This window comes from Alnus glutinosa, chromosome 6, assembly GCF_958979055.1.
Source record: "Alnus glutinosa chromosome 6, dhAlnGlut1.1, whole genome shotgun sequence".
Taxonomy (NCBI): domain Eukaryota; kingdom Viridiplantae; phylum Streptophyta; class Magnoliopsida; order Fagales; family Betulaceae; genus Alnus; species Alnus glutinosa.
Genome location: NC_084891.1, coordinates 28,472,618 through 28,494,523, shown reverse-complemented (window position 1 = coordinate 28,494,523; position 21,906 = coordinate 28,472,618). Strand labels below are relative to the sequence as shown.

Sequence of the window (21,906 nt, the reverse complement as noted above, 5' to 3'; positions counted from 1 at the left end):
AGTGCAGTTGCTAGTTTGGATCTTTGACTCAATCGCTCCATATAAGATAAGATATGGATTAAAATTTCTTACAAATTAATGCTTTTCTCATGATTAGAATTTAGAAGCCATGTATGTCCATTTTGTACACCGATAATGATATCGTACGTTGTATCCCGAGAAATTAGTAGTGGTACGAGACTATAATCCGGCCAGCCCTTGTCCGTGAATATTTGTTCAAAACGTGAAAAATTAGAAATGGTCAATATTTTGAATTTTGGATATATGATATTAATCGGGTACGGCTGTATTTATCTTACTTTTAAACAAGATTACAAATAAATTATGGATTGCTCAAGTTTGATATTTTTCGATGAAGTCAAACAAGTCATGCAGCGTACATGGTGTTTAAAGTCAGCATGAAATTAAATTCTAGCCAAAAAAGTACATCATACATCGTGCTTATGCCGGCAGCGAGAGAGAGGGAGGAACCATCACGAAAGGCAAAATAAATATAAATAAAAATAATTAATTAATTAATTAATATAATGAATGTCTTCTTTTTTTTATTTTTTTCTTTTAGAATATAATGAATGTCTTGGTTACACAGTTATGAATAAAAATATAAGATTTAATAAACTTTTTGAAGTATCATTTGACATTTGCTCTATATTAAAGGTGAACACAATGTCGCAACTTCTAAATAAAAATCTTATTCAAATTTTGTGAAAATATGAGAATAGTTTGAAAATTATAAAGTTTTCATTTAAATTGGGTTTGAAATATTTTTCTCTAATTCAGTCTTTAAAATGATTATGTATCCAAAATGTATGTGAAAATTACAAACCCTATTCAAAATATAAGTGAGAATGATGTGAATTTTGAAGACATGTCAATTTAATAGACTGAATAGAAGAAATTTCTTCCAGCCAATTTAATTTAAAATAAAACTGTGCTTGAGAAAATATCAAAATGAGTATTTTTTATCTTTAAAAATTAAAGATGTTTTTAGGACATCTCAAAGAGTAATGTTATATACCGCAGTTTTTATCCCACTTTGTGACAATCAACTCTTGATTATTTTTTCTTAAAAATAGCTAGATTCAAATACTGATTAGCAATACCACATTAGTAAATGAGATAAAAATATAGTTTTTATTATTTCTCAATCTCGAAAGGTAACATTTAGATATTTAATGAGCGTTTGTTTCATCGGAAAATATTTTCAACGAAAAATATTTTCTATAAATATTGTTCGGCGTTTGGCTTTTATGGAAAACGAGTGAAGGCGAAAACGTCCAGCAACCTATGGCAGAGGTCAAGCGGTTTGAGAAAGAAAGGCTCAAACTCGAAAAATGGTTTACGAAATTTAAAAACAGAAACAATTTTTTGAAACCAAATAAGTTTTTTTAGTCGATTAAACATAAACTATTTTTCGGTTTGACTATTATTTTTTGTCACTCCAAACACCATAAAATATAGAAAACATTTTTCAATAAATTATTTTACTAACAAACATTTAACTTGAAATAGGAAGAGGGTTTATGCTTAAAAAAGAAAAAGAAAAAAAAAAGTGGTTACTCTTTGATTTCAAAATTCAATATATATATTAACACTACTCTCTAAAAGAAACCTGCTCTAATTATGCTAGTGCTACGCTTAATATTTCGCGATGCGGGTGCTAGTCCAAAAGGATGGACTTTTTCTTTTTTCTTAAATTGGAGGTATATTTTCAAATGCCATTTGAAAATAAATAATGCACTTTTCTTCACACATAAGAGCAAGATACAAACGTGAGTTTTGTTTGATAACTTTTTCGTTTCTCTTTTTAAAATAAAAATATTAAAAAATATAACACTTAAAACCTTTTTTTTTTAATCTTTAATTATATCACATCAAAACAAATTTTCAAACAAAAACCACAGTCTAAAAAGCATAAAACCATATATCTTCCACATCATGCAGTGACAGGTAGAAGTTGGACAAAGTTTTCTTCCAAATTGGATTGGAATAATTTATTTCAGTCCAATCTATTAAACTGATATATGTTGAAAATGTATGTAATTTTAGTTTTAAAGAGTAATTCTTTTTTTTTTTTTTTTTTTTTTCATTTTTTAGTGGAATCGAGCACATAAACCTTTTATTCAATTAACAATTTAAGCACAACGTTCAACAGAGATAATATCTTAAATAGATTGGAGAATTTTCTCAAGAAAGCATTGATCCTCAGTCAAAGACAACGCTTTATTTGTGAGACAGTGAGCTGTGCCTTTTAAATTTCATCTAACATGATTAACATTCCACTTTTGCAGACAATCCAATATACCTCGAGTGTCTTCAATTAGATAATCATATCTGGTCAAAATTTTCCTATCTTTTCCCAACGCCTATAATACTTGGAGAGCTTCACATTCCAGAACCACCATATAAAACCTCAATTCACGACTAAACTTTGTTGCCTGTAATGACGACGTTGCTTCTGCAATATCAAGTGCAATGATGCGATCTTTTGGCTCTGACAACTTTGCCATCACTTCGCTCATGCTATCTCTAATTCTAAATACTCAACTCTCATCTCACCTTATCGCATTGGGCTGGTGTAGCAATGTCAATCAGCCATTTGATATTTTTCTTTTTTAATAAATGCTGATCTAATAGCCGATGGACACTGCTACATCAGTTCAATATGATGTGGTAGGATGAGAGTTGAGTATGTAGCATTACTCAATTTTAAATGCATATGAAAATCACAAAACATTTTAAACATATGCATGTTTAGTAGATTAAATTGGAAAAAAAAAATAATAATAATCTCTAATCCAATTTAAAGAAATACTTTGTCCATAAAGGTCGGCTAAAGCCTTAATTGATCCATTTTAAAATTAACACTTGCGTTGTGGAAGCTTGCGAAGATACATGAATCATTTGATTGATATTAATATTTTATGGGCGTAAAAGTGGAGGAGCGTTATGGTGCCGACATGGTTAACCCAACTACGCAAGTGAACATTTATGAAATTTTATGAATTTTTACTAAAAAAAAAATTAGACCTCGTTTAATTTGCAGAATGACTATTCCATTAAGAAAATGAATAGTTATTTTTAGGAATAGAAGGTGGTGGAATGGAATAATTATTCTTAATCTTTAATTTGGTAACAACTCATATACATTAATTGGAATACAATCTCTTTAAAAGAAAAAAAAAATTAGAATACAATCAATATTACTAAAAAAACCTCACATTATATATATATATATATATATATATATATATATATATATATATAATAAAAAAAAAACTTAAATTATAAAAAAAAATAATAATTTTTTTTTTTAAAACTATAGGGTGGCTGACCATCCAGGGGGTGGTTGCGGCCACCCCTGATGAGAATCGGAGGTGGCCTATGCCACCCCCAAATCTCCCCGAGAGTGGTCACACCACCCTCGGAATGCCTCGGGAGTCCAGCCACTATTAAGGGGGGTGGGGTTTCGTTTCCCCCCCCCCCCTTTTTTTTTTTGAAAAAAAGTTTGAAAGAAAATAAAAAATAATAATGGTTTTTTTTTTTTTTTTTTTTTTTCTGAAAAATTTAGTGTATTCCAATTGGAATAGCTATTCTTCTTCGTAAGGGAATAGATATTCCAATGAGAATAACTATTCCAATGAATAGATCCCTACCAAACATAATAATGACTATTTCTATAAAATTGTCATTTTATTCCGAGGGTCTATTCCACAAATTAAACGAGGCCTTAGAAAACATTTATGAATAAACGTTTTTTTAATAACAGCTAAAGAAGTAAAACTTATGAAATCTTTGGGGGAGGGTTTTCTTTTTTTTGGTCTAGGCCCCTCTCTCCTCTCTCTCTCTCTCTCTTTCTCTAAATATATATATAGATATGATTATCCACCACTTAAATAGATATGATTCTCCATCACCTAAATATATAATTTTTGACTTCATTGTTTATGTGGTAAGGTAGTTCCATATTAGCTTTAGAGTTTTTTTTTTTTTTTTTTTTTATTTTAATTTTTAAAATAAAGTGAAGATTACTTTACCTTGTAAACAAAATAGTGAAAAAAATAGTGAAAAGTTATATATTTAGATAATAGAAAATATTATATTAGGGGGAGGGTTGGAAATGGTGCTCTTCACGTGTTTTTGTTTCTTTGCCCCCCTTCAGAAAAAGTGTTCATTGATTGTATTTGACATTATTATGGAAGTGAAGAAAAAAAAAATGTAGAAATTGGAGGAGATTTTTTTTTTCCCCAAGTATAAATGGTGGAGATTGATTATAGTGAAAAAAAGAAGAAAAGATAACTGGAGTTATTTCCCAACCAATCGTGAAATTTTCACTGTTTATTATAAAAAATTTCAAGTAATTTTTTACGATATAAGCTAAATTCAAAAAAAAAGAAAAAAGAAAAAAAAAAGTACATGTTCTGCCATAACTTTGTAGTTGGCCATAAGGGCCCATATACATAAAGCATCGGACAAGAATCCTTTCCACTGAGTCACTTTATAATTTATATTTTATTTTACAGGATCTAATAATATATATAATATTTTTTTAAATAATATTATAATATATTCATCATACTATGTTATATATATAAGAAGTGCTAGACTTACTTTTTTCTTGTATTTTTTTCTCAAAATTGATTATCAAATGATGTGTCAATCATGAATAAAATCTACCATGCTGAAAAATGTGTCATCATCTCGTAAGACGGTGATATATTATTTGTGAACTACTTTTAAAAAAATAAAAATAAAAATAAAATTGAGAAATAAAGCATTTTCCTATATACAATATTATAGATCTATAAAATATAATGTTAATCATAAAAAATAGGTAATAAAATAAAATATTAATCATAAAATGGGTACACTCCCTTTGAATTTTGTTATACAAAACTTTTGGCTAAACCAAATTAACAATTCCCCACATGAAAGTTGTTGGTACAGTTTTCAAACGATGACGTGTTAACGAACGATCAGTCTTCTGATGGTAGATATTCGAGAACGATCAGCAAGTTGGAGGGCTTGAAATCTGTAAAACATAAAAGACTCGTCGGGGGTTGGCCGGTAATGCCTCCTTCGATGGTTTAGTCAGCAAGAGCTTGGCAGAGAAGAAGAACTAATGTTACTGAAAAGTTAGGTGTTACCCATTTATGACTTCTATTTATATCTCCTTCTTCTTTATGAACTCGCACGTGTGATCTCCATATTACTAGTGTGGATGTACAGGAATTGGACTTGACAGAATTAGCGATCATTTATGGCATTTTGGTTTTTCAGCATGATGAGCCGGTTTGAGCAACGGCACGTGACGCCGTTGTTTTCTCTGTACTCTGACTTGATTAGACCATCTGCCATCATATCTAATAAATGATTAAAAATTCCAATAAATGAAGGGATCCTCTTTCTCAGATATCGGTACAAACTCGATGCGGGTATGTAATCTGACGACTGGTGCTTGAACACAGCGGTGGAGGGAGGGGTGGTCGAGGGGGGTCAAATGCCCCCCGTCAACCCCCAAAAATTTCACTCAACCCCAGTAGAAAATTCCCCAGAACTATAGATGCCCACCCTCAACCATTCATAAGGGGCAATAGACGTTACCTTCAGTCACTTACTCATCAGACATTAGGGGCAAAGCACAAAAACTCACAGGGCGGCCCGAATTTTGTCACAATTTTCAACTTTTCTGGTTTTTAGGTTAGACGAAATGTTGAAGACGACGGCACTTTACTTTGCTCCAAAACGCACCGTTTGTTGTTAGTTGACTTGCGGCTTTTAGGCTGCGACGCTAGTTTGATTTAAGTCATAAAATCCAAACGCTCTGTTTAACACAATAGTGAGCAATTAGAAAGGGGAAAGGAAAAAAAAAAAAAAAACCACATCAACGGGCGGAATATTTTTTTCCTAATTCATGACTTAAAATCAGTGGGTCAGTGGGCAATTAAAAACAAAACAACTCCTTTAGACACGATTGAATCCCCTATTGACTAGCCAGTGATTTAGTAGGCAATGAAATCAATGGCCAGTAATTTTAATTCAAGACTTTTTTGTGGTGAACCGACTTGACAATTATTTTCAAAACTACTAGTTTTTTTTTTTTTTTTAAAAAAAAAAAAAACCCCTAAAGACTAGATTTGGTTGAGACACTCGTTTTGTTTAATAGAAGGTGTTGATCCAAATAAAAACCAAAGAGAAATGATAAGGGTATCAACTTTTTTATTAGGAGATGAATACCCAAATGATGTAGAGCTTATTCATAAGAAAATCAAAACAATTAATAAAAATAAATGTTAAGGGTACTAATGAATAAGATATACACCATCTTTATATCTATCTCTCGGTAAAAATTTTGATATTCTTAGTAATTCTCAAAACCTAAAGTATATATTTAAACCATTGTGTCAAGTCCTCGTGTAGGGATTTCAAAATATGAAGACTTGACACAATTGAATAAATTAACGTTAAGCATGACAAAATAAATTGTAAGTTAAATTTATATGTTTTAAATAATAATTAAATTTATTGAATTGATTATTTATTTCGTTAATTATATTATTTAATATTTTTAATCAATTTTTTTTTTTCGTTCATATAAAAAAAATAAAAATTTGACTCCCCTCTAATCCACAATCCTGACTCCGCGACTGCTTGAACATGAATTGTTCGGATCCTTGGCGCTCTCTTCTCTGAAAGTAGGCTTTGTTGCCATACAAGAGCCCCTTGAATGGTGGGCTCGTCCTAGAGGGCAGACCTCATAGCATTGGTCTGCCCCTTAAGGCCCAACCCAATAGCTCGAAACATAATTACCCAACAAAAGCATCTCAATCGGCTTGAGTCCAGAATTTAGAAGTGGAAGTTACTTGTTGGAATACTCCTGCCGTCCACCTTTCCTCTCCCTCCCTTGTTGGTTATATATATATATATATATAAATTCCCGCTAAATTCCCAACGAGATAAACTGGTTCTGCCCGGTGAAACCCTAGCTTCATCTTTCGCTAGACGCCTCTCTCTTTGCCCCAAGGTATACCATACCGTATACCAATTTCAGGTTTTTTTTTTTTTTGAATTAAACAAATTTATTCTCCATAATTTTTTTTTTTTAAAAAAAAAAATCGAAGAAAAACCCTCGCTTTAGCTTCTGGAATCTAATTCGTCACATTTCCATGACATTGTTGGTCGGATTGAGCCAACAAAGCTAGATTTGGTCATTGTTAGTCGTAATTTTGTGGATTTTGGATAGTCTTCAACCTAAATGCTTATAATTTTGTCGTATTTCGATGAAAGCGGCTCATTGCCCATTGATCTTATACGCCTATTTTTGTTTGTGCAGAATTTTATACTTAGTTTAGCGATCTTCTTCTTTTTTCTTTTTTTCCTTCCTCGAATAGTTTGTTGACGAGTTGATTTTGCAATGAGGGTCATATTGTGCTCTTTGGACATGCTTTGATATGAAAATATGGTGTTGAGGAAGAGAACCGTGATGGTTCTCTCCTTTGATTTACAGGGCTTCATTCTCCGTGCTCGAGTCCTGAAGCTTTACAGGCAGGCGCTAAGGACTGCTGGGAGAGCCCCTGCTCATGCTAGAGGTGAAATTTTGCACTTGGAAAAATTCCCTTGTCTAAATAATTATAATAATATTTCTAGAGGAAATTACTGAGAGGAGGGTAGATTTCAGTTCTGAGAAATCTCCTTGCCAAATCTCTTTACTTGGCCTTGCTCTTTGCTTGACATTTAGCTATGGCTTTTCCTCTAGTCAGACCCTGGAAAGATTTGTGTCAATTAGTTTGTTTGATCAAAAGCCTTTCACAATGACAACCATTTCTATCACCTTCTGTATATGTTTAGCTTCAATTCATTGCTTTGCAACTCTTTCCCTCTTAAAAACTTTCAGTCGAAGAAGTTTATAGTGGATTTGGTGGACTGAAAATTTGGGTTGCACAGTTCTGTGGTCTAGCTGGGAACAAACACATCAGTTCTTCTTAGTTTAGTGGTTTGAAGACCGTCTTGTTATCTCAAATGGTCGCTTGTTTGGTGCAATACTATGAGGTCGGCTGTCCGAGTCTCTTCAATTACTTGATACACGATTCTTTTAGGCAGGGTTATGTATCCGGAGTTTACGCGACAGGAATGGGTTCCAAAGGGTTGCTCGTCTTTTATTTTTTAGAAAAAAAAGACCATCTTGTTATCAGGAACTCTGTTGCCAGGAAAGAATTATTTCCTGGATTACTTCTGAGATTTTCATGAATTACATTCTCCAATTTATTAATTGATCTGCTTTCTCGTAAAGCACATGTTTATCAAGGTTTTTTTTTCGGTTGATTCTACTTCTTAAGTAGTTCTCAGAGTTCATGAAGTATTCTTTTTGACTCGCGTCAAACTCATTATGTAATGTTAACTGGGTGAAATGCAATGGATCTTACAGCAGAATTGAGGCAGACGATTAGACGGGAGATGGAGAATAACCGGAACTGCAACGACAAGCAAAAGATTCGTTTCTTGATTAGTGAAGGATTAGAGAGATTGAAAGGTCTGGATGAGATGCTCGATATGCAAGGTCGCTGTTAGTTGTTATTAGAGGCTGCATTTGGTCTCTTTTGTATGCCTTTCCTCTTGTAAACTTCTATAGATTTTGTGCCTTACAAATCCCATCAACCATCTTCAATTATCACCAATTCCCATGCTTCTTTAACTCTGCCTTGCTCAGCTGCTGGATACTCATCTCATAAAGCGGCAGAATTGTTTTTAAGCATTTCTACTGTTTCATCTCCTAGATGTTCATATTATGCTCTGTTGAGAACCACATCAGTCGATTTTGAATCAACAAACATTCCCAATACTGTCTTGTATGCTGTGTATTCCCGAAAATAAAAGGACAAAAGGGCTCCAGAGTCGGTCCTGGCATCTTGAGGAAATAGCAATCCTGAAAGAAACTAAGACATAAGCATAAATGTTCACTACACATGAAACTTGCCATAAAGATGCATGTGTACAAAGAAAGTTATTTGTTACTTTTGAAACCCTAAGGAAATGTTTGTCACAACATCAAACTCCATAGACCAATTTCACAATTTTTCCTAAATTATAGCCCAAAATTTGTGACCAAGAGGTCCAAGTAAATCATAATTGTCCGACATACAACGTCAAAACACATGATTACAATCACTGCAAAAACAATTACATCATAATCTGCAACCAAAAAAAAATTAAAAAATCTAGAGAGATCATTGACCACCTAATGGGGGCTCAAAGGTGCAAAAGATTAATAGCTTCTTCTACAAAGGGCGGGAAGCAAATCCCCTATCCACCATCTTCTCCACTAACTCCTCGTGCTTCTTTAACTGCCCTGCTTTTCTTAGTTGCTGCAGAACCATCTCATAATCATGAGCACTAGGTTTTAAGCATTTCTCTTCAATCATCTCCCTGAAAAACTTGTAGGCATTGTTCCAATGCCCCATCCCACAGTACATCGAGATCAAAACCCGATACGTATTCACATTAGGCTCCATCTCATCCTCATCCATCTCCTTCTTCAGCTTAAGAACCATATCGGTTGATTTCGAGTCAGCAAACATCCGCATCAATATATTGTAGGTCACGGTGTTAGGCCGACAGTTCAGCTCCTTCATCTTAGAATACATTCGGTGAGCACCATTCACATCCCGTAACTTCAGAATGCACCTAAATATCAAATTAAACGTAGACGCGTTCGGGCTACACCCTTTCTTAACCATCGAATTAAGCACCTTAATTGCCTCATCAAGATTGTCATCCCGACAGTGAGTCTCTATAAGAAAATTATGCGTGACCGTGTCAGCAGGGCATGCTAGCCTCTTCATCTGATTATACACCTGCAGGACCTTCTCAGTTCGCCCGGCCTTCACATGAACCCGCATTAGGTTGTTGAAAGTGATCGAATTGGGGTCACAGCCCGAGTCAAGCATTTCCGCAAACACGTCGTGGGCACGAGTGATTTGCCCGCACCTACACAATGCGTCGATCACGATACTGTAAGTGTACACATTGGGCTTAATCCCAGCCATCTTCATCTCCATAAACACCCTCTCGGCCTCCGAAATATTACCCGCCCGAAACCACCCGTTAACCAAGCTCGTGTACACAACCACATCGGGCTCAAACCTATCCTTCAAGCTATCAAAAAATGACTGAGCCTCACTTGCCCTTCTTTTCTTACACAAAATACCAATCACAATCGAGAACGCAATGTTATCGGGCTTACAACCATAGTCCTCCATGCGATTAAACGCGTGCACCGCCTCCGCGGCCAGACCGGCCCGCACGTACCGGCGGACGAGAATCGAGAAGGTCTCGACGGTGATTTCCACGTTCCGAGCCTTCATCGAATCGATCACGTGCCAGGCCAAGTCGAACTGGCGTACCTTTCCGGCGAGGTCGACCATCTCGTTGTAGTGATCGGGGGTGAGCTGGGCCAGGCTGTCGCGGGTCGTGGCCCAGTTGAAGAACGCTAGGGCCTGGAGGAAGGGTATGCCATGGCGGACACCACCGCATCTCTCGATGACGCGGCGCACTATGGAGGGGGTGATGGAATGGACGGTGGAAATCTGGTAGAAGTCGTGGGACAGGCTGGGGATGGTGTAGTTGGGGTTTGGCGGAGTGTAGTTAGGGTTTGGATTTTTACGGTGGTGGTCTTTGATTACGGCGTGTAGCTTTTCGGCGATTAGGGTTTCTTCAGGGTTTAAGCTAGCGGTAGGGGCAGTATTGGGATTCTTGTCTGTGTCGTCATCATCCTCTTGAAGATGTTGGGCTTCTGAAGTTGATGAAGAAAATGAATACCTCTTGATTATGAGCACGCGCTCCGAGAGAGAGTGGAGTAACCGTAGCTTTGATTTGATGAGGGCCATTGGATAGCTAATTGCTTCGTTTCTCAGTCTTCCCCTCAGCTTACAAAAGGCTTCGAGAGGGATGAGTGGGAGGGAAGAGGTACTATTGACGAAGGTAAGAACGGATACTTATTCGCTTGAAAAGCCGACGCCGTTTAATTCATTTTCAATTTTTTTTTTTTTAAAAAAAAATTACATATACTCCTCAAACTACTGTCACATTATTAATATTTTTTAAACTTTCAATTATGTCAAATCTTTTTTTAAAACTATTAAAACAATGTTGATGTCTCTTCAATGACAAAAATATCTTTCATAAAATTAAAGAAAAAAATCTTAAAATTATAGCAAAAAACTATAAAAATCTAAAACTAACTAAAAAAAATATAATTAAAAAACTAATATAAATAAAAAAAAAAAAAAACCAAGACAATTAATTTTTTTTAAAATTTTTTTCTTACAAAAACTGAAAGAAAAAAAAAAGAAAAAAAAAAAAGAAAAAAGTGAAAAACCAAGGTGATCATTTTATTTTTGTTTTGATTTTTTTTTTGTTTTTTAATTTTTAATTTTAAAACAATTGATTAATAATTTTTAAAAAAATTTCGCTTTTATTTTAAATTTTTAAATTTTATTAGTTTTTTTTTTAGAATTTTTAAGGATATTTTTCTCTTTATTAAAAATAAATTATGGTAATTTATCTTTTTGTTGGTCTTCAAGGATATATTGAAATTGTTTTGATAATTTAGGAGGAAGATTAACATAATTGGTAATTTGAACATTTGAGGGACATTGAGTCATTGACAATGAAATAAGACAATGAATTAATAAAAAAAAAAAAAAGACAATGAAATGATAGTTTGATGGAAATATATATACTTTTTTTTTTTTTTTTTTTGCTTTAAGGTTAGGGGCGGATCATAATATTGATTGGGCTTGTTAAATTTTCGTAAAAGGACCTACCTTTTTGTCCATGTAAACCTAATCGGGCCTTGTTGGGTCCACGATGGCATTACAGTTACTCAGTTAGGTATTGTTTATATTCAATGGCTAAAAAAAAAAAATAGTATTTACAAATATAGCACTAAAGTGATTGAATCATTTAGCTACCAAACTTTCATTTTGCAAAATCAGCTAGCTAAATGATTTAACCTTCTGTGTAAATGGTTTACTGAGTCACCTACCAAACAGTGCTTTTTTGAGATTTTGTTTAAAAATGAACTTTGACTTGCGAAATTGCTCGGTAAAAACTTTGGGACAAAAATAAAATCTATTTAAGAAGAAATACTGATAATCTTTCACCGGCGGTTCTTGGATTCACCACTCGAATTGTGTTAATTTTTTAATCCGACGTAAATATTCTATGTTAGCATAGGGGGTGACATTCTATTTTCTTTTTCTTTCTTTTTTTTTTTTAAAAAAAATCTAAAAATATAATTCTTAAAGTTTTTAATTATATATATATAAGTAACACGTGTCATCAATTTATTGATGTTGGCGTGGCACATAAAGGAAATTTATTAAGTTTTTTATGGAATTTGAATGTAGGAAGTGATTTGTTTTTTTTAACATACCACATGAACTTTTAAGTTGATTTTGATACCACATAAAAATAATTGTAAATCAGGTAATCTACACACTGATTTTATATATATATATATATATATATATATATATATATATATATATATATATATATATATATATATATATATATATATATATATATATATATATATATATATATATATATATATATATATAATTTTATTTTTCTATTTAATTAAGAATCTTTCGTGTAAAATGTAAATAGACTGTCAAGGTTTAGAATTGGATTCCCATATATCCAAATCCCAATTTATATCCCCAATTTCACAAAAACAAAGTTAAGAAATTTCGCCATATTATATTATTATAGGACAGAAATAAGGAGTGAAAATTGCAGCAAAAAGGCTGTGCATTTGTTTTTCTAAAATAGACTGATGGCATATTTGGAAATTTGGGAGTAATTCTACCCGGCGCTCTAGCGTCCCTCAAGCGTCCCTCTCCATCTGACGTGGCATAGTCCACGTCAGGCCCTTTTTTTATAAAAAAAAAAAAAAAAAAAATATTAAACCCTGCGTTTATACAAAACTACATTTTCAGTTTCTTTCAAAATATTTTTGCCCGCTTTCCTTCTTTCCCTTCTCCCTCCCTCCCTCCACCCCACCGACAGCCACCCACCCACCTGCTGAGCACCGTCGACCACCAGCTACCACCACCACCGAACCCCGGTTCGTCCATTTCCGGCTTCCATCCACCGTCAAGCTCCGACGACCCAACGTATAGCTCTAATGACCCATCGACCATTCCGCCACGACTAGCCCAGCCGAGCCACCACCATCGCCGACGAGCCAAGCCGAATCACCACCACCACAGAGGGCTTCGACGATCCATCCACCGTAAGGTCTTTTCTGTTTTGTTTCGATTTTCCTTTCGATTTTCTTTTCTTCAAACAGATCTGGTTTTTGAGTTTTTGGATCTGGTTTTTTGAGTTGTTTTTTGATTTGCTTGATCCGCCACCCACAAGCACCGTCTACCACCGCCACCAGCAACGTCCATCTCCATCTCCGGCTACAAGCACTGTTTTCCACTGTAAGGTTTTCTCCATCTCCAAATGTTCTCCCATCTCGTTTAAGCTTTCAAAGCTTTGGAGGATGTAGTTGTCTGATCTTTCGGTGGGTTGTTTGAGTTGGTTTCCTCGTTGTAGGATTTGTGCTATTGTATTTGTTGAGTTGTTTTTTCTTGATTTGGGAATGTGTTTGTTGTTGTTGATGGGTTGTTCTCTTGTTTGGGAACTTCATTCAGTTTTTACTAGAGTGGTTGTACTATGATGAGTTTAGCCATGAAAGTTTTAATTCATCCTAAAAAAAGTTATTTTCATTAGAAAAGAAAATGGTATGATTATTTTTATTCAAGTCTCAAGCTATTTATGCCTACTAATCCGGTACAAAATTAAGGACATTTGGGATTTTAGGATGGTAGTCAGTTTGTATGAGAATCAGAGGAGGAGAAGAACCATATTCAATTAGCTTCTTTTTTTTTTTTTTTTTTAAATAATGTTTCTTTGTTGGTTTGCTGACTTCCTTTGTAAATTTGTTAGGCCTAAATGGATTATATGATGATTATGTTACTTGATCTTTTAATATTTTTGCATTTTTCCATTGTGGCTTTTTTGTGCTTCCAGACAATGTTGATCTGGGGGTAGCATTTGGAAAGTATTTTCATGTGTCCTGCCTTACCATTATTGATCCAGGTACCTCAAACATATTCTCCTTGTATGACTGTATCATCCCTGTGACAGATTTAGTCTTTTAGTTGCACCTTTTTAAGCTGTTATCCCAATACCCTAACTTTATCTTGATCCTTTATATGCAGATGCTGATGAAGACAGTGATTAAGTTCTTCATAAGAGGACTTGGTTACTGATAGCAGGAGCTTGGACAGTTAGAGTAGAAGAATGTACTCTGTTTTTTAGGTTCGATTTGAATTGGGGGTTTTTTTTTTTTTTTTTTCTTCTTACGAGGATTCAGAATCCATGATTCTTTGCTGATTGTTAGCAGCCACTTCTGGATTGAATATTGAATGGAGAAGTGTATATTTCTTGAATGACCAGCTTATGTCATTTGTTCTTTACCTAGTTAGTCATGTTTCTAGTATCCATGGTTTTAGAAGTGAGGTTCTGAGAAATGTCTAGAAATTATGTAGGTGTTTTGCTGGTGAAATTGAAATAAATCTATGCTCTAACATGAAGGCTTTGTTGTCAATTAGCATGTTGCTTTTATCAATTAAACTCATTTTTTCTTCAAATTATTCGATTCATTAATTTTCTTTCTAATACCTTTTCTTGGATTTGCTACATTGACCAGATCAGGAGCCTCAACAGATTGGCAGAGATGCTTGGCATGATCTTGCATCAGGCACTCAATAGTCAATAGAGCTCTTGGGCTTCAGGAGCGCTTTGTATTCACCTGAAACTAAGTGATGTTTTCTGTTCAAGTTCTTGGATCCTTCTTATTGGGATTATTACCTATTGGATTTGAAGTGAATCTTCGGGTATTGACAATAGCCTGTATTTTTTATGGATTGATTGGTAGATTCTGTGTTGTGTATGTGAGGGATCAGAGGCTGAGAGTGAGTCATAATTCAATACAATCAAATACAGAGAAAGATAACAAATGGAGGGAGTCCTTTGCCTGGTTTACTGCCTTTAATCTCATTGTACATGTAGCCTCCAATTATTTAAGGCCAAACAAAATCCATTGTTCTACATGAGAAGAAAGATTTGCTGCCAAAACAAAATCCAATTTTCATTCAAATTCTAATCAAGGACTAGTACAACTGGGGCAAAAACGAGAACAACAAATGTTGGGATTTTCCATTAGTTACAAATTAAAAAAGGTAAAGCTACAGCCACATATCTACATCTTGTGGAAAAAAAAATACAGGATTTACAAAGGAAAATAAGATGAGTCCTTGAGAAGCATTGCATCAATCAGTTTATTCCATCAAATCTGAACAAGAGTTGGTTCCTTCATGATCTGAACCACTAGATACCTCTGGCTGTGAATGTGTTGTCATGGTTGTCTCTTTTAGATCTCCCTGACCGTGAAACCAAACCCATAGCAGCAATACAGTTTGCAATAAAAGCATTTTTACAGCAAAATAAAATTTGCAATCAAATTACAAACTCACATAACAATTTGCTCAATTAAGCATCCAAATAATGAGATTATGGCTTCAAATTGTTCTTCATGGACGACAAAACAAAAAACAATTCTGAAGATAATCCATTCTACATCTTTAAGGTTAAAGAAATAAAATTACAACTAATTACATAGAACAAAAAGCATTAATCCCCATGACACAAAGGACATTTTGATGGCTCCTCTTTTTTTTTTTTTTTTTTGCATGTTTACAAAGTTCTTTCATGGTCTTAATCATCACCCTCATTTCGTTTACAAGCTTGCCGCTATGTTCAGAAATGCGTGGTTCAAACTATTCAAAATAATTGCAATGTTGGCCTTTGCCGTATTGAGGGCATCCAAAGAACTGTCTTCCTTGATTTTTCTTCGTCCATTAATATCTTCATTGCCATTTTCCCAATGATGACCAATTCGACGACATCTAATTATCTAAAGAAGCAAAAAAGGTACAAAAGTCATTTAAATCAACAAATTTCAACCCAGGAATCAATGGATCTTTTAAAATATTTTTGCAATTGTCTACATTATCATAAAAGACCATACAAGTCATAAATAAACAAGGCCAAGTAAAACACTTTGAAACAAAGAAAGCCCAATAGTATATCAAAAACCAGTAAAAAAAAAAAAAAAAAAGTGATGCTACAATCAAAATAAGGAGACATGAAACTGTAGAGACATCATGCTACATACGATGGAATTTACATTAAACAATTGAAATTTCACCAACTATTCCATTTCTATTGTAAATCCATCAAACAAACTTGATTACTAACTTCCTATCTCAATAAGATTCAACATGCACACAAATATAGTGATCACAACAGGCACACGAAAAACCATAACAGTCCACCACCAAAACTGCAGTGTATGGGTTAAAAAAAAAACAAAAATGGTTTATTAAGATTGGATTTTATAAATATAAATATAAATGCAATGAATTGTTTCAAAACCGACCCTAATTGAATTGACCCCCATCCTAACGAAATTAATATGATTGATGCATAGACTTGCCAATTCAACATATATACAAGATATTTCGTAGAATCATCTCAATTCAACTTGGCTTAAGCAAGTTAATATAAACACTTGATGAAATCCAAAGCATGAAGAAAACAATGTCACTATAAAAATAATAAGGCACTAGTTATCAAAAAAATGATGAGGGATTACTTACCAAAAAATTGAAAAAAAAAACAATCCTAGAACAAGAACTCCAGCCTGAAAGGCAACCCCTTTTAAAAACTTTCAAAAACAAAACAACATATGCTTATATGACCAAACTGGGTTTGTCTCCAACCACAGAAAGGAATAGCATAAACGTATTACAGTGAAGGAAGATCTTAATATGCCTTTCCAATTATTTTCTGACAAATGTTGACAGAGGAGCAAAAATAGTTAACAAACCAACATTTAAGCAAAAAAAACACACAAGATCTTAATATGCCTTTCCAATTATTTTCTGGCAAATGTTGACAGAGGAGCAAAAATACCAACATTTAAGCCAAAAAAAAAACACACAAACACACACATATAATAATTAAGCAGATAACACAAAGGGGAAAAAATAAAAGGAAATAAACAGTAAATCAATAAAGAAACGATAACTGTAAAATTCTAGGGTTTTTTTCAGGATTTTTTTTTTTTTTTTTTTTTTTTTTTTTTCTTCTGTGATGCGATACCAAGAGAGAAAGGGGAAGATTTGTGACTTATAGAGTGTGATAGACCTGGACGTGGAGATTGAACGACCGAAGATGGAGCTGATCAACGGTGGCGTGGAGATGAACGGCCGGAGATGGAGCCCGTCGACGGGGGCGTCGAGGGAGGAGATCGAGAGAGTGAGGTTTTTGAGGGGAAAAGTGGCGATGGAGCTGGACAGAGATGGAGCCCGTCGACGGCGAAGTTGAGGGAGGAGATCAGTGGCGGACCCAACCTTATAAATATGGGGGGCCAAATTGAAAGAAGAAAATTTTGGGGGGGCAAACTAAAAAAATAAACAAAATTTAGGGTAAAATTTTATATATATATATATATAGATTTTTTTTTTTTTTTTTGGGGGGGGGAAATTTTGGAGGTTGGGGGGGCCAAGGCCCCCCCTAGCCCCCATATAGGTCCGCCAATGGAGGAGATCGAGAGGGAGGTTTTTGGGGAGAAATGATTTTGGGGAAACTGGTTTGGGTCTTTTGGTTTTAAACATACGCAGGTTTTAGTTTTTTTAAATTTTTTTTTTTTTTTTTTTTTTTTTTTAAAAAAAGAGGGCCTGACGTGGACTAAGCCACGTCAGATGGAGAGGGACGCTTGAGGGACGCTAAAGCGCCGGGTAGAATTACTCGAAATTTGGGGATGGACTTCCAAATTGAAATTGTCAAGCTTTTCCTTCAATCCACGGCCCACTGTAATTGTTTTGAAAAGGAGAACGTGGGATGAGGCTTCCTTTTTCTTTCCCACCATTTTTTTTTTATCTTCTTTTCTTTCCTTCCAACTTGTTACATTGACTCCGGTTCGGAGTCATCCGTTTCAGCAAACCATGGGCAGCCAACAGCAACAAACCATGAGCGCTACAATGTCCAGATCACCCATCAATTGACTCACCGCCAAGCCGGAATTACATCGCCATTTAGAAGAATTCCAGGGTTAATTGAGTCATTAGCTTATTCCAATAACTAACCTGTACATTTTTGAAAAACCTGTATGTATGTATAAACCGTCGCTCTTAAATGGGCAATCCAGGTCAGTTCGATGCTCATATCTCCGCATCTCGGACAATCACAGAGGGATCCAAAATTGGGGAAATTTATAGTTAGAGGCCTCGTTCACTGCTCGAGAATTAGGGTTTGGGGTTCAACAATGGCGAAGGGAAGGTACGCTCGCTTGCAGGGCAGGAAATTGTCGACATTGACGCTCGTGCTGTCCATGCTTTTCGTGATCTCTATATTTCTTCTAATGTTACTGGCTCTCGGAATCTTCTCGCTTCCCATCAGCACCGACGATTCTTCGCCGAACGATCTCAGTTCCTTTAGGCGCAGGAGCTTTGAGAGGTATGAGTTTTGCTCGTAATCTACGGTCGCGAAGAGTTTGGTATGTTTGGAATCAACGGTGATCGACTGTCTTGTGTGTCTTTTTTCTTTTTTTTCTTTTTTCCGCAGACGTGAAGGGCTTGGGGAGAGAAGGGAGCAGTGGACCGAAATTCTTGCTTGGGAGCCCCGGGCATTTATTTACCGCAATTTTTTGGTTAGTCTTATATATGGGAATTGGAGACCCAAATAATATAGAGAGTGCTGGCATGTCTTAAGAATTACTTATTTGATGTAATTGAACGTAGAAAGATTTGATACATATAATTAAATGTTTTGGTTATCATTTTGAACAGTCCAAGGAAGAATGTGAGTACTTGATAAGTCTTGCCAAACCTCATATGAAAAAGTCAACTGTTGTTGATAGCATAACAGGTCAGAGCAAAGATAGCAGGTTTGTATGTTCTTTTAAACCCCATCTATCTCCACTTTTCCAAGGAAAGGTTAATCTGCATTATATGATGTTGTTGATGTTATCGGTAATAATCTTTTTCAAATATTAGCTATATTCTAGATATAGTATATAAGACAGTAGACATCCTTTTTTCAGGGTTCGTACCAGTTCTGGAATGTTTCTGAGGAGAGGACGAGATAAAATCGTCAGGGATGTAGAGAAAAGGATAGCAGACTTCACTTTCATACCTGTAGGTATGAGGTTTAAAATCATACCTATGTAAACATTTAGATTTTTTTTCTGTTAACTAATTTATTTTTACTCAGAAAGGATAACTTATTTATTCATTCATTTTTTGTTTGATCTGTTAATATTTCTCCAATGATCAAATTAGAGGCATTTATGTGCTAATCAGGCGTTACATTGATTTGAAGTGCTTAGCCACACTGGGCATTCTTCTATCTTGTAACACTTTTACATGTCTCTATGATGACTGTTTTGACCTACTGTTATCTACGAGTTTTCATCAACGATTTCTAAAATTGTTATCATGCTATTGGTGTAAGCAGTGAGTGTGCTGGAATATCCAAATGAAAGTGATGCGGTTGGTTAAGCGGTAGATTCCCACATAGGGTAGTAGAGTCGTTGCTTAAATAACATTGGTGTACCCAAATCCATTGGCTTAAGCTTTAAGGTTAAGTCAATGCGAGAACATGTTGTATCTAACCTTTACAACAAGACTCCCAAAGTGCTATTTCCAATCTTTTGCAAACCCAAGATCAAACAGAGTGCAACATTATCACGAAGTTTGTTTGGTGACATTTGGAAGAGTGGGCTTATGCATGAATACTTATGCTCGTTATATGACTATATTTATGTTTTCAATGGGATTTCTAAAATCTAGAGTTCCAGGTTGATTTAAGTTTTGGTGCTACCTTATGAGTCAAATATATTGTGGGTAAATTTTTTTGCGACTAAAGTGATTGTTGGAGAGGTATCATCGCATCACTTACCAGTGGCAGTATAGGAAGGATACCATAGAGGCATAGATAGGTGCACTGGTGCAGATAATTTAATAGCAGATGGGGCACGTATGAAAATCAAACATTTTCAGTTTCTTTAGTGTTTCTCTATCACATGTTCTGTAACTGATTAAGTTTTGGAAGACTGTTGGCCTCATGTTCTCTTTTCTTTTTCATAGAAACTTTTGCTCTCTCTTATTGTTTGTTTTGGGGGTACTGCAAGTGGGTTGGTGGAAGTTCTGAGAGTCGTGAATTCTGATTGTGTGAATCACGGCTTGTAAATTAAAATATGAGGGGAAGCTGTAGTTAAGACGGAATATGTTTGAGAAGAGTCTAGAACATTTCTCATGGTAACTATACAATGTACAGAGCATGGAGAGGGAATTCAAATTCTCCACTATGAAGTGGGGCAGAAATACGAACCACACTTTGATTACTTCCTTGATGAGTTCAACACCAAGAATGGAGGGCAGCGGATTGCTACTGTTCTCATGTATCTGTAAGACTATACCTCCCTCTTCCCAGGTTTTGATGCACTTGTCTCTCAAAAATTTGTGCCTGATGTGTCTTATCTGCTTCAATGTCCCCCTTATCCTTCTTGTCATTTCTGCTTTGGGTGCAGGTCAGATGTTGAAGAAGGAGGTGAGACTGTGTTTCCTGTGGCAAACAAAAACTTTAGCTCCGTGCCATGGTGGGATGAGTTATCTGAATGTGGTAAAGAAGGTTTCTCGGTGAAACCAAAAAGGGGCGATGCATTGCTATTTTGGAGCATGAGGCCTGATGCTTCACTAGATCCTTCAAGTTTGCACGGTTAGCAATTCTTCAATTCATTTATTGTTGATAACTTAAGCCGCGCTTCAACAATGATTCTGCAGTTTGTTCTACATTTAAGAAGAATGGGAGGCTTGATTCTCTTTGCCGTAGTTATCTTACTTCTCGTGTTTATTACTGTCAGGATTAGTTATTTGACATCTAATAATCAATGACATGAATTCGTTATTCATGTTATGGTTTGTACTAGGTAGTTGCCCTGTGATTAGAGGGAACAAATGGTCAGCTACAAAGTGGATGCATGTTGAGGAGTACAAGGTTTAAGGCATTGGTTGTAAAGGTACTTCTTTATTCCCATACTAGCTGCTATCGCTTCTGTGTTTCTTCAGTGAAGTCCTTTCACCTTTCGATTTTTTGACATCTTTGTTTTTGAGAAATTTGCATCTACATGGTGTTTTCTTTTCACTAGTTAAGTTCCTATTTTAAGTAATGGATATTTTAAGCCATTGCTGATGCAAAAGGGAATTAAAATGGAAAATATGCTAACTGAACTGAAGTGGTTATGTGCTGTGTTATTTGTTGTAGCATTGGTGATTGTCTCTCGATGGAAGTTGTTAAATTTTTCTCATCTCAAATAATATTACCTGCTTCTTTTTGTCTTCCAGAGACAGGTCCTAAGACATTGTGGTGTGTCCTCAAAGCTACTATGTAATAATGCAACCCTTTACAACTCAGCTGCCTTGATCAAGCCTTCATTCGATGCACTTCCATTCTTTCTAACCAGCACACTTGTTTGCTCGCCCCTCATTTTGAAGAATAAAGTAGGCTTCCTCTGATGCAGAGAGTATACGAGTTTAGTTGCAGATCTTCAGGGATAGGAAGATGATGTGTTGATAGCCAACTGTAAACTAACAAAATAATCACTAAATTAAAAGTGCTTATACATCTTTTATTTATTTATTTATTTTTATAAAAAAAATAAAGTTGCTCTCTCCTTATCTCTTAGGAGCCGGTAATGAGCACGTGCTGTCCTTTTTTGCCTTT

At 35.0% G+C, this 21,906-nt stretch overlaps 3 protein-coding genes and 1 long non-coding RNA gene across 18 annotated transcripts; 2 read left to right on the top strand and 2 right to left on the bottom strand.

Annotated features, from left to right (window-relative positions):
• The first annotated feature begins 6,856 nt into the window (after window positions 1-6,856).
• LOC133870373 (uncharacterized) lies at window positions 6,857-15,168 on the top strand. 13 transcript variants are annotated; one of them, XR_009900713.1, is made up of 5 exons: window positions 6,857-7,024; window positions 7,508-7,589; window positions 14,086-14,154; window positions 14,277-14,376; window positions 14,768-14,980. XR_009900713.1 is itself a non-coding variant. In XM_062307480.1 (3 exons), the coding sequence occupies exons 2-3, from the start codon at window positions 7,484-7,486 to the stop codon at window positions 8,566-8,568; spliced, it is 249 nt and encodes an 82-aa protein (XP_062163464.1). In that variant the 5' UTR covers window positions 6,866-7,024; window positions 7,475-7,483; the 3' UTR covers window positions 8,569-8,649. The 13 variants fall into 13 exon arrangements, 4 of the variants coding, with proteins under 4 accessions (XP_062163464.1, XP_062163465.1, XP_062163463.1 ...); XR_009900712.1 differs by having other exon boundaries at window positions 7,006-7,024; window positions 7,475-7,589; window positions 14,768-15,168; XR_009900714.1 differs by having other exon boundaries at window positions 7,009-7,024; window positions 7,471-7,589; window positions 14,768-15,168.
• On the bottom strand, window positions 8,989-10,949 carry LOC133870152 (pentatricopeptide repeat-containing protein At1g20300, mitochondrial). The gene has a single exon (XM_062307210.1). The coding sequence runs from the start codon at window positions 10,881-10,883 to the stop codon at window positions 9,276-9,278; it is 1,608 nt and encodes a 535-aa protein (XP_062163194.1). The 5' UTR covers window positions 10,884-10,949; the 3' UTR covers window positions 8,989-9,275.
• A 14-nt stretch (window positions 15,169-15,182) lies between the features above and the next one.
• Window positions 15,183-17,724, bottom strand: LOC133870374 (uncharacterized). Its single transcript, XR_009900715.1, has 2 exons — window positions 17,329-17,724; window positions 15,183-16,033 (listed from the first exon to the last, which is right to left on the bottom strand). It is a non-coding gene; the product is annotated as an uncharacterized LOC133870374 (long non-coding RNA).
• A 281-nt stretch (window positions 17,725-18,005) lies between these two features.
• LOC133870371 (probable prolyl 4-hydroxylase 3) lies at window positions 18,006-21,854 on the top strand. Of its 3 annotated transcripts, XM_062307476.1 has the most exons (8): window positions 18,027-18,639; window positions 18,748-18,832; window positions 18,972-19,069; window positions 19,226-19,323; window positions 20,461-20,590; window positions 20,714-20,901; window positions 21,113-21,202; window positions 21,528-21,854. In XM_062307476.1, exons 1-7 carry the CDS (start codon window positions 18,341-18,343, stop codon window positions 21,184-21,186), a joined length of 972 nt encoding a protein of 323 aa, XP_062163460.1. In that variant the 5' UTR covers window positions 18,027-18,340; the 3' UTR covers window positions 21,187-21,202; window positions 21,528-21,854. The 3 variants fall into 3 exon arrangements, 2 of the variants coding, with proteins under 2 accessions (XP_062163461.1, XP_062163460.1); XR_009900705.1 differs by lacking the exon at window positions 21,528-21,854 and having other exon boundaries at window positions 18,013-18,639; window positions 19,226-19,319; XM_062307477.1 differs by lacking the exons at window positions 21,113-21,202; window positions 21,528-21,854 and having other exon boundaries at window positions 18,006-18,639; window positions 20,461-20,616; window positions 20,714-20,837.
• Window positions 21,855-21,906: the final 52 nt, after the last annotated feature.

Excerpts from the sequence above, each read along its gene's own strand:
- LOC133870152 (XM_062307210.1), bottom strand. The coding sequence starts at position 10,883 with ATGGCCCTCATCAAATCAAAGCTACGGTTACTCCACTCTCTCTCGGAG.
- LOC133870371 (XM_062307476.1), top strand. The coding sequence starts at position 18,341 with ATGCTCATATCTCCGCATCTCGGACAATCACAGAGGGATCCAAAATTG. Across the intron at positions 18,640-18,747 it reads AGGCGCAGGAGCTTTGAGAG|ACGTGAAGGGCTTGGGGAGA; the intron begins GTATGAGTTTTG and ends TTTTTTCCGCAG. Across the intron at positions 20,591-20,713 it reads GCTACTGTTCTCATGTATCT|GTCAGATGTTGAAGAAGGAG; the intron begins GTAAGACTATAC and ends CTTTGGGTGCAG.
- LOC133870373 (XM_062307478.1), top strand. The coding sequence starts at position 7,460 with ATGGTGTTGAGGAAGAGAACCGTGATGGTTCTCTCCTTTGATTTACAG. Across the intron at positions 7,590-8,425 it reads AGCCCCTGCTCATGCTAGAG|CAGAATTGAGGCAGACGATT; the intron begins GTGAAATTTTGC and ends TGGATCTTACAG.